General features: G+C 45.4%; 1 protein-coding gene across 2 annotated transcripts in view; it reads right to left on the bottom strand.

Annotated features, from left to right (window-relative positions):
* The window catches only part of OGT (O-linked N-acetylglucosamine (GlcNAc) transferase), an 83,237-nt gene that overhangs the window by 54,921 nt on the left and 15,976 nt on the right, over positions 1-12,340 (bottom strand). For both annotated transcript variants that reach the window (XM_081846726.1, XM_081846727.1), the window contains exons 3-4: positions 5,333-5,576; positions 2,047-2,115 (exon numbers count right to left, since the gene is read on the bottom strand). In XM_081846726.1, the coding sequence (XP_081702852.1) occupies positions 2,047-2,115; positions 5,333-5,576 (313 nt within the window). The remainder of the gene's footprint in view (positions 1-2,046; positions 2,116-5,332; positions 5,577-12,340) is intronic.

Genomic DNA, 12,340 nt, shown 5'->3' with positions numbered 1-12,340 from the left:
AGGCCTAGAGGAGCCGCCCACATGGAGATGAATCGTCTAGTCCACCATTCACAAGGGCCCCATCACACGCTGTGCGCATTTCCGCTGCGCCGCCCTTGCGCTACCGCAGGACCACAGCGCGTCATCGGCAGAGCAGAACGCTGCAATCCAAACAAAGAAGGAAAAAAGATAAAAAATGAACCACCGGGAAGAGTTAGATACTTTTAACTAAGTCCTTTCCCAATTATCTCTTTTAAATCTTAAGGTACTTTTTTTACGTTTATTTCTCGGAAAGAAACGTGGCTAGGACTATCAATTGCTCTCTAACGTTACTCGCTCGTACAGAAAATACTTAAGCAGTTTCCGAAGCCACAAGACAGAAGATTCAGGCATGGAGCAAATGGTTTTTGTCGTGGCAGTTACAAACCCGTTACCATATTTCTCATGTGAGTTTTCGGTGCGTTCCTTCCTGGAAGAGGAGGAGGAGGAGAGTTTCTGCTTTAGATCCAGCCCTCGAGCTCCCTCTCCTTACGCATGGAAAAGGTTTCCCCCACCTGAAACCTTCTAAATGTAATATCAGTGGTGGAAAACCAAAAACGAGAGAGAAAATAAAACAAGATCATTAGTAAAAAGTTCCAACAAAGCAATCGAAAATCTCTGGGTACGTCTTAACACGGGGGGTGGAGGGGTGGGGGGCGGTTGGTCTGTATCGGGGGGGCATGCAGAAGGGAAAGGGGTTAATGGGGGGCAACAGCAAACTGGAAGAAAGGCTCCGAAACTCCCACAACAATTGAATTTCAATTCAGGTGGTAAAGATTGTGCTGGTTTGGTCTTGCAAATGCACTGATGGCCAAAGAAATACATTGCCGTTTGTCCAGAATATATATAGATGTATTCCCCCCACCCCACCCCCCGGTTTAATGGAGTTCTCGCGAAAAACGGAATAACACTTTCAAGCTAGGCGTGTCTCTCCAGAGCTCTGAAACAAAGAAGTCAGCAACCTAAGGCAGGCGCGGTATCTCAGCTGGTGACCAGTCACGCTAGAAGCCGCGGTGGCGTGCGATTCGAGTTAGCTGTCCGCCTGGTGCTTTGGAGAAGGCGTTTGGATGCCCCTATTCAAAGTTGGCACAATGGGGCTGCCTGGAGCGGCTGCCTGCCCAATCTGCGCTTGGAATTTGTCTATTCCCAGAACCCGAGAGCGGATTCTCCTGGAAATCGGCTTTTCTCCTCTCCCCCCCCCCCCCAGAACGGCAACCAGTCGGAAGCTACACTGTTGACGCACCCCACTCAAACGCACGCGCATGGGGCTGGAAGCGAAGGACCTCCGGAGCTACTCCTCGTTCCTCCGCACCCCGGCAGCTGCGTTAAGGTGGCTTGTAACAAAGCAATTTCGGGTCCCGTTGGAAAGCCCCCCTTGGCGGAGAGCCGTTTTGGGGTTCGAATTCTCGGCTGGAAACCGGACTGCTAGAAGCCACCTTCCCACTCTCGGCCGCACGTTTTTCTTTGATCAGCTCATCTCCCGAGCAAACCAGCCACGTCACTTGACCCTTTGGACAAAGACAGATTGTTCGAAGGAAGCAAACCAGGACCAGGACTATTTGCCAGCCTTTCTTCCACTGTGGAGACGGTGGGGGGGGGGAGTTTAAAGAATCGTCTTTTTTTCAATGCCATATTCAGAAGGAAACATTCGATAAGGTTCTTCTCCACTTACAAGCCGCAAAGGACTTTAGAAGAGCGCCTGCTTCTCACAGGAACCACGGACTAAGTCAGCAGGCAAGCCTCAGTTTGGAAGGAATGTTTCTTTCCAGATCAGAGAATGGTGACGCCCCTGAGTCACATCACAATAGTGGGTAGTCTCGTTCTGCGGCAAGACTCAACGTCTTAAAACCAAGTATTAACGGGGGCTTGCCAGATCTGCCCCGCAACTACGCTGGGGGAATTCAAGGCCTTCGGCTTCTCAGCCATTTCTTGGGAGTCTCGCAGGTCAGCGGAGCATCGAAGACTTGGCGCAAGCGTTCACATTCTCAAAAGACTGATGTTTTAAAACTCATTCTACAGAACACCTACCTTGGCTTCTTCCAAGCGACCCAGGGCTTTGAGCAGATTCCCCAGGTCACTACGCACGCAGTACAAGTCCTGGAAATTAAACGCATTGGGTCAGTCCCCAAAAGAGGAAATGGCAATGTCAAAAGATCATATACAGTGGGGCCTCAGTTCTTGAGCAGCTTAGTTTCCGAACAACTTGGAACCCGAAGGCTACAAGCCCGGAAGGGGAAGTTCTGGTTTTCGAACTTTGCCTCAGAAGCTGAACGGGTTCCTGAGCTTCCGTTTTTACTGTTGTGCAGAAAATTTAAGTCCCCCACAATTGTAATTAAGGTTTTTCTCATCCTGTTTTACCCTTGCGCAGCAAATTTAAGTCCCCCCCACAATTGTAATTAAGGTTTTTCTCATCCTGTTTTACCCTTGCGCAGCAAATTTAAGTCCCGCCCCCATTGGGTAATTAAGGCTTTTTTCATCCTGCTGTACCCACGCAGCTAATTCAAGTCCCCCCCCCCCCCGCATTGTAATTAAATCCTTCCGTTTCTGATGGCCATGTTCTGAGGCAATATTTGGTGCTTTTGTTTTTGCTATTTTTTGAATTTTGTCTGGCTTTTTCATTTTTGTGACTGTGGCTTGTTTTTTCGTTTTATGATTGACTGATTGATTGTGTGACTGCAGAAATGCATCAGAGCACCCCATCCAAACAATGACTATCATTAGTTCAGGTCAGAATTATTTTTTTTATCATCTACGATACTGTCTTATTTCTTTTATACTACAGAACATTAATGATTGCTTTCATTTTATGGATCAATAGTCTCGTTAGATCAGGCATGGCCAAACTTGGTCCTCCAGATGTTTTGGGACTACAATTCCCATCATCCCTGACCACTGGTCCTGTTAGCTAGGGATAATAATAATAATAATAATAATAATAATAATAATAATTTTTATTTATACCCTGCCCTCCCCAGCCAAGGCCGGGCTCAGGGCGGCTAACAAGCAATAATAAAATAAATAATAAAAATTATTATAATAATTATTATAATTATTATTATTAAATTATAAAAACAAGTTGAATGAATACAACTTAAAAACAAGATTAAAATACAACATTAAAATATTAAAATGCAGCCTCATCACAGGAGGAGAAAGGGAAAAGAAAAAAGAAAGAGGGGGAGGGAATCAAATTGGCTCCAAGCCAAAGGCCAGGTGGAACAATTCTGTCTTACACGCCCTGCGGAAAGAAATCAGATCCTACAGGGCCCTGAGAGTTGTAGTCCCAAAACATCTGGAGGGCCAGGTTGGGCCATCTCTGCATTAGAAAGTAAAATGCATGTGAAATGGCTGTTTTAGGGGTTGTTTTTCAAAGTCTGGAACGGATTAATCCGTTTTGCATTCCTCTCTATGGGAAAGTGCACCTGGGTTTTGGAACGCTTTGGTTTCGGAACAGCCTTCCGGAATGGATTCAGTTTGAGAACCAAGGTACCACTGTATATAGAAATTGTACAGTCTCTCATTATCTTAGTCCTTCGTATGCTTGGTTCCTTTAAACATCAGAACCTTGCGGAAACGGACAGGTCTTGAAAACACCACCAAGAATAACACAGCAGGTAGCGCTCCTTTGTTGATTCAACGTGGGGACAAAGTCAGCCCCACTTAAGACCCCCAAAGCGCTGCCCCAGATTAATATATGTGGCTGTATGGACTCTGATCTTCCTGGACTGGTACCAACAACAGGGGGAAGACACAAGCAATGAAAGGAGAGTAGCATAGATGGCCAGTTTCAGGTAGATAGCCGTGTTGATCTGTCATGTTGTTGTTTAGTCGTTTAGTCGTGTCCGACTCTTCGTGACCCCATGGACCAGAGCACGCCAGGCACTGTCATATTATGACTATGACTATGATCTGTCATAGTCATAATAAACAACAGGATGAAAGATGAAAAATTCTTTTTGAATAATTCCAGTGCCACCTTAAAGATCAACTAAATATAAGCTTTCAAGGTATGAGCTTTGACCTGTACCCCCCCCCCAAACAGGGCTTTCCTTCCCCAAAGAAGGTCAACAACTTTGACCCAACCCCAACCCCCAAATGGGGGTAGATCACTGCCAGTTTTTAATTCTGTAAGTAGATCACAGCCTTTTGGGAGTTGGCCACCCCGATATACAATTAGAAGATGGGGAACGATTATGGAAAGAGGGAATTAATTTGACGGCTTGCAGTTCGTTGAAAGAAAATGCTGTGGCATCTTTTAAAGGCAGAATACTCTTCCTCGGGGCAAATAGGGGTTGCCTGAGTCGTGAATGAAAATGACCCTGTATTAGGGAAATGTATTCTGGCAACCTCCCTCTTACACTCTTTTGAGACTTCAACTGACTGCTTTTGACACCCTTCTGTTGCAAACTGGGCACGGGGCCCTCTGACAACCAGTAACTCATCTAATAGTTGAAATAAATAAAATCTGAGTATCTGACGAAGTGTGTATTACACATGAAAGCTCATACCTTGTATTTAGTTGATCCTTAAGGTGCCACTGGAACTAAAAAAGATTTTTTGTCTTTCATCTTGTTATTTGTTATGATAGATGGGCAGTGTAAGCCATCACCTGTTTAAGAGTGTTTAAAAACGCTCTTTCAAACAGTCAGAGCAAAAGCAATCCCATATTTCTATACATCAGCAAACTTGCTTCAAAAAAAGACTAGGAAACTACTGAGGGGAGTTCAAGCCTTTAGACATAGGTGAAATCATTACAGCGCAGTACCACTACAGCCTCGAGAATACCTAAGAGACTTAAAAGGTAAAGGTAAAGGTAAAGGGACCCCAGACCATTAAGTCCAGTCGCGAACGACTCTGGGGTTGCGGTGCTCATCTTGATTTACGGGCCGAGGGATCTGGTGTGCAGCTTCCGGGTCATGAGGCCAGCAAGACTAAGCCGCTTCTGGCGAAAGCAGAGCGGCGCACGGAAACTCCGTTTACCTTCCTGCCTGAGTGGTGCCTATTGATCTCCTTGCACTCGGACGTGCTTTCGAACAGCTAGGTCGGCAGGAGCTGGGACAGCGTGACGGGTGCTCACCCCGTTGCGGAGATTCGGACTGGTCAACCTTCTGACCGGCAAGCCCAAGAGGCTGTGGTTTGCATCACAGCGCCATCCGCGTCCCACTTCCTAAGAGTCTTGGCCTTTCTGAATAAGAAGAGCCAGCTGCAAAGCTTTCGAATCTGAAAATGGAATTGCTTTCGGAATCACACTGTTCAAACCACAACTTAAGATTTCGGAGGGGACTCAGACTTCTCCCGCAGGAATTCAACTTACAGGGTTGTACTGCAGGGCAGAGACATAGGCCTGCACCGCTCCTTCCATGTCGCCTGCGGCAACTAAAGCAGCAGCGAGGTTGATGTATCCGTCAATGAAGTCTGGCTTGAGGCGCAGGGCATGCCGATAGTGCTCGATCGCCTCCTGCAGTTGGCCCCGTTCCTTGTACACGTTCCCCAGATTTGAGTAGGCTTCAGCCAGCAGCGGATTCTGCTTGATTGCCAAAGTGCTGAAGTGAGCAGACCTGGGGGGGGGGGACGCAATATCATCTGGCATTTAATCTAATAGGTACTTTCGTTTTTATATATATATAAAATTTCCTCTTTTATAACCAATTACAATCAACAATTATTCAATTTTACATTCTGTCCCGCCCCGCAACTTCCCTCATCTTCCATTTCTGGTTTGTTACAAACAGTGTTGTTTTCTGCATGTTGATGTACCGTATTTTTCGCCCTATAGGACGCACTTTTCCCCCTCCAAAAATGAAGGGGAAATGTGTGTGCGTCCTATGGGGCGAATGCAGGCTTTCGCTGAAGCGTAGAGAGCGAGAGGGGTCGGTGCGCACCGACCCCTCTCGCTCTCCAGGCTTCGCGCAGCTCTTCCCAAGCCGTGGGAGCCCGGCACTGGGCTCCCACGGCTTGCGGAGAGCTGCCTGTTCTGGGGGCTGGGGTCGGGGGAAGCTCGGGCTTCCCCCGCCCCAGCCCCATGCCTGGGGGGGGGGGGATAAATTTTTTTTTACTTTATTTCCCCCCAAAAAACTAGGTGCGTCCTATGGGCAGGTGCATCCTATAGGGCGAAAAATACGGTGCTTCAAATATTGTTACCTTATCTTCCTCCATATGATAATGAAATAAAATTGTGAATGTTTATTCAAAACCTGCCAATGAATTCATTTCTTTATGATGTTTTTGTAAATAGGTTGTAAAAGATTCCCATTCATTTTTAAAATCTCTACTGTCTTTTTCATGCAATTTATCCGTTAACTTTGCTAATTCTGCATAGTTCATTAGTTTTTCTTGCCACTGCTCTTTCGGTGGTACTTCTTCAGTCTTCCAACCTTGAGCTAATAAAATTCTTGCCGCTGTTTTAGCATACATGAATATTTTCCATTTCTCTTTCAGTAGTTCATGAGCTGAGATGCCTAACAAAAAGGCTTATCGCTTTTTAACAAATGTCATTTTGAACACTTTTTTCAATTCATTATATATCATTTCCCAAAAGTTTTTAAGTATTTTACATTCCTACCACATATGATAAAAAGTGCCTTATCTAATAGGTACTTTCAACCCTTTTTGGTACCATCACCATCACATTATTTGATGGTGTACAGAAATCTACAGAACTTCCACACAAAACCATGATTCCTGGCTTGAGGCAAACAAATTCTGCTTGAGCAGTGGGAGAAGTAAATTGCATTTTGTGAGTATGGGATTTGGATGGCGACGAAGTAAGACGTGTTTGCTGGAGCTCCCCCTCCCCAGTTCATGCTGTAAGCTACTCCGCTCCTATTTTTCCCTGGAAGTTGGCTCGATAATGTTTTGATGATAACGCCAGGAACTCACCCTGTGGAAGCTTGCAAAGTCAGCGCCATAAATCGCCTTAATGAGCTTCTTTAACAACCTGATTAGCTGTAACTTGGGCAGCCCCGGCCACGCTTCCCTGGCCTCCCACCAGCTCTTGCTTGGCCTTTGAAGGACGCTTAGATAACCGAGCCGCTCAAGGGGTTTAGCATGATGAACCTAAAACGTGGTCATACTTCTTCTGTGGAAGACCTTTCCTTTAATGCCTCAGAACCTATGTCTAAGGTTTCGAAGCCTACTGGGCTGGATTCACCACCTAAGACCTTAGAGCCTTCTATCTCATCATTGGAGGAGTTTTTCTGCAATCTTGTGCCTCCTTCACCTGTTGCCTCTAAGCAGTTAGATTGCCTACATGATCCTGCAACGACTCCAAACAACCTTTTAAACACCTCCAAGCAGGTAGACTGTCTATATGAACCCGTAACGTCTTCAGATACCACCTTGCCAGGAGACAAATCGTTGTTGGATATAACCGCCAGCCCAGATGACCTCTCTTCCCGCCCTGACCCTCATTGTAAATCTTTATGTGATATAGTACAATCAATGGAGCTGAGGACTTTGCAGAAATATTGCCTGCACTTGGCTGATGAAATAAAGGTGCTATCAGCTTCCATCAATATGTTAGAGGGAAAACTAAATGCCTTCACCAAAACCCCTAACTCGATTTTGAATCCATTAAATCATCAGGGACCTGATAATCATGAGGCACAGAGCCTAAGTAGGGGGCAGCAGCTAGTAAACCTCCAACTCACCCCTAACAATATATGCTTGAATATCGCTCACTCTTGCTTCCCCTACTACGCTTGGAGAAATTGTAAAGCTGCTGTGATCTCATTGCGAAAGTTGACCAGGTCCTACTTGGCCCAGGGTGATCTCCTATCATTAGAATGGCTGCCAGAGACTCCAAAATTTAAGCGTTTGTTGCTCAAGTTCGACTCTTCCAGGCTCCCAGCACTCTTGAGCAAACTTCAAAATCGCCTCAACTGGTATGGAATCTTCCCACAAAGATGCTTCTTTAACAACTGTAGGGGCATTATTGGGAAAATCCCAAACTCAACAAATTTGGTTAGCCGGCCTATAAGGAGGATTGAGGATTATGACCGGAATTCGCAGCAACGGACACTCCCTATGAACCCCTCCCTACGATTTACTAGCCGACCATCCCACCAGCAAGAAGAGACTGCCTTAAGGGATAGAGCTTTGACGGGCCCAGCCTTGGCCATTATAGATGCTCCTAAAGACTGGCAGTCACAAGCTCATGTGGACCCCCCTGCAGCGATAACGATCTCCAATCCTCAAAATGGCTGCATTCCTTGTGCTGATACCATGACGATGCAAGAGACAATGGGAGATCCAGTAGCCCTTTGGACAAACACTGAGGCAGTGGCAAGGCTAAACAAGCTACTGGAAGCTAACCGAAAAGGATGTCTTTCTTTAGTCTTACATAGTGCTTTTCCATCAACAAGCCTTGAGCCTCAAGGCACGACTCCTGCAACTACAGAGCATACGGCAAACGACGAGTCTATGGACTTGTTGGCTAGTAACATCCCCTCGTATCAAGATTCTCTCTCACAGCGACCTATAAACTTGCCCCAGCCACTGGCTGCTCCTGTGACATGTGACAACTCGAACCTGAAAGGCAAACAATCAAAAATTACTGCCTTTTTTCACTCTACTGCCCCTTCACGCAGCGTGCACCAGGATTAACCACACAAGAGAAATCATGACTTGAGGGAAACACAAAGCGGCCTCTTACACTACTATCATGGAATGTGGCTGGTATTAAATCCAAACTGATAGATCCATCATTTGTTACCTATATAAATGGCAGCCACATCCTTCTATTCCAAGAGTCATGGGCCTGTGAGGACTTCTATCTAACAGGATACAAGGGCTTCTATCTGAATGCCACGCAGAATTCGTTATCACATGGTAGACCGCAAGGAGGTTTGGCCACTTTTGTTTCCTTAGCCATAAATCTTCAGGCCAAAAAAATCGACATCCAGTCGTCACTTATGCTGATTATAAAGTTACAAATGGCAGAGGAAACAATAGTAGTGATCAATATCTACTTATGCCCAATTTATAAGAGAAATCTGGTTGATCTGAGATGGCAGGAAATCCAAATGACATTGGAAACGCTTTCTGATAAATACCCAGAAGCCACTTTTCTGTTGGCGGGAGACTTTAATGGACGCCTGTCACATACTGACCAAATCTTATTCTCTAAATTTAACAAGCACCCTTCTTCACCTCTTATGACCACAGATCTTTTACCAAGGAAATTCAAAGATAACATAGCCACTTATGCAGGTTTCAAATGCAGGCAAACCTTGCTGGCCCTCAAATTCCTTTTATTAAATGGGGCAGTCAGCTCGGACTACCCTGCCGAGTTCACCTATTGGTCAGGTTCACGTGCCTCCACTATTGATTTTGTATGGATATCTCCCGACCTTACCCCAAAAATATCCAGCTTTAAGGTGGCTACAAGATTGGAGAGTGATCACTTCCCTCTAGAAATTTCCTTGACTCTGGCTGATGAACTTGATAAGACACTCCTTTGTGCACCTATCAAATGATCATCTGGAGATAAGACCTACAGCCCTTAAATGGACCTCCAACTCGGCCCAGCAGTTGAACGAACTTCTCTGGTCTGATCAGCTCCAAATAAAAAGGGCTTCCCTTATGCAGGCGGATGAGCCTCTACCAATATATGACGATTTAGTAGAACTTTTTAAACCAACACTAGCTCGGTTCCCCACAAAGTATGGTAAACAGTTTCTTCACAAAAAATGGTTCGATGAGGAGTGTAAAAACTTCAAGAATCATCTGTATAATGAATGGTTGGCATACAGAGCATCAAATGACCCCATGCCAAATAACCGTCTTATCACCCTCAAGAGAAGTTACAAAGCCCTATTAAAGGAAAAGAAGCTCGAGGCAGAAAGAAATAATTGGAACAACCTTCTGATAGCTGCAGAGAATAGAAACCCAGCCTCTTTTTGGCAGTTAATTTCCAGATACCTGGGTAGGCCGCTTGCAAGAATAGAACCCCACATCTCAGCGGACACTTGGGAAAGATACTTCGCCGATCTGTATGCAGCCCACGATGCCTGCGGAGATATGGTGGAGCCGGAAGCACTGCCTGATTGGGACCCAGTTACATGCCCTGAAGTTGAAACTCTCATAGACCGATTCAAAGCAGGCAAGGCCCCCGGTGATGACCTTATATCCATTGACGCCATCAAAGCAAATAAAGATTGGTGGATCCCACTTCTAGCAGCACTTTACACGTATATAAACAAAACAGCAAAATTTCCTTCAAGCTGGAGCTCTGCGTTGATTGTATTAATACATAAGAAAGGCCCACGTACAGAGCCGAGCAACTTTAGGCCAATCAGCTTGCTAAATGTCATTGGGAAGATTTACTCGAGGTACCTGTTAAACAAAATATCGAAATGGATGGAGGATGACAATATCATTGCCGATGAACAGGCGGGCTTTCGCCCTGGAAGATCTACTACAGACCAAATATTAACCTTGAACCACCTGGCGGAAAAGTATGCCGGCAAAGCCCCAAAGGTCCTTCACGTGGCTTTTATTGACCTTAATCAGGCATTTGATCGAATCTCTAGAAAGCAGCTATGGACAAAATTGGCTGCTACAAAGATTGATCGTCATCTCCTTCATCTGATTATCAGCCGCCATACAAACACCTCTTTGAGAATCAGGCTAGACAATAAAGGCCTAGTCTCCAACCCTGTTACCACCACTAGAGGGGTAAGACAGGGTTGTCTACTGGCCCCAGCACTGTTTAGTTTTTACATTAACTCACTGGTGTCTCACATGGCCAACGATGCACTCCACCCCCCCAAATTAGCAGGCCGATCTCTGAATATTCTTCTGTACGCGGATGACGCCACACTTCTTGCCAGATCCCCTATTGGACTGAGGAGAATGTTGCAAGCTCTACATGAATACTGTGTTCAGCATGAGCTCCAACCCAACTACGCTAAGACCAAGATCATGGTCTTCTCTGCCCGACCGAGACTCCATCGATGGTCGATGAACGGGATTCCCCTAGAGCAGGTTAACTGCTTTAAATATCTGGGACAAGTAATACGGTCAAATAGGTCTTTTCTGGCCCATAGAGACTATATAACAACTAATGCATCTAAAGCAGCCATCCAGATCAGATCTCTATATGCTAAGAATCAGGCTCAATCAGTGAAGCTAGCTTTGAGACTCTTCCAAATGAAAATCCTCCCCCTTCTTTTGGTGGGCATCTCTTTAGACTCCCGTAGGGATTTTTTGAAACTGGATTCTATTCAAACGCGATTCCTTAGAGCCATCCTTAGGATTCCCCCCTCGGTAGCGGGTGCGGTCATGAGATTAGAGGTCGGCTGGCAAGCTCTACGGTACGTGGCCTTGAAGACGAAGCTCTGGCTATGGCTCAAGCTCTGTTTTAAACCAGTGGGTGTTGCCCCCTTGATATTGAGGGATGATTTCCAATCATCGTGGGAAAGGGAGGTCATTAACGAGGTTCAATCCTGCGGATTGTCTCACCTTTACTTTGAGTCTATGACGTACAATCAAGCTAGAGATGCGATCTCCCGGAGACTGAGTGATATTGCCAGACAAGAGGACATAGCCCAGGTAAAACCAGGGATGTTCCTAGGGGACCAGATTTATCGGACCATACCAGCCCCCTACCTTGCAGAAGTCCACTATGTGGAATACCGCAGACTTCTTACAGCGGCTAGATTAAATGTCCTTGACTGCGATATTGTGGGGAAGGTACAGGGGAGTACCATACGCCCAGAGAACCTGTCATTGTGCTTTCGGTGTGGTTGAGTCCACCGAACACATTCTCTTGACTTGCCCTTCTTATGCAGAGCTTAGACAAAATTTTATAGACCCACTCCTATGTCAACTTTCTTGGTGGCCAAATTTCTTTTTTTAGCCTTTAAGCGTCACAAGACCATAATTGACTGTATTGATATGGGGCTATCTGTTTAGCCCTTTTTAATGTTGGCTAAGCTCTAAAATCTTTCTGGATGTTTTAACTGTGTATTGATAAACGTATTTGTATATATATTTTTTTCTGACTGACGGTTGAATAAAAGGTTGATGATGATTGCATTTTGTGCAACCTGGCAAGATGCCCACTCTTTTCATCTGAACCCATTAGGAGTTCCAGCTGATGAATGTTCAGTTTAATATTTGCATTTCTCTGCTCTCTGCCACATCCACCTGCACTTGCAACCAACACTGTCAAAAACCTTCTGAATTAGGTGCCAAAATCCCAATGGAGCAGAAAAGATTACTGATGTATGCAACCACAGCTGCTCGGATCTTAATGGTCCAAAGACAGAAAGAAGACAAAGTCCCTAGCAGAGAAGAATGGCAGATTAAGTTGATGGAA

The sequence above is a fragment of the Podarcis erhardii genome (assembly GCF_964252035.2).
Source record: "Podarcis erhardii genome assembly, chromosome: Z".
NCBI classification, from domain to species: Eukaryota; Metazoa; Chordata; class Lepidosauria; order Squamata; family Lacertidae; genus Podarcis; species Podarcis erhardii.
Note: the sequence above shows the minus strand (reverse complement) of the source record. Positions and strands in the feature narration are given on the sequence as shown.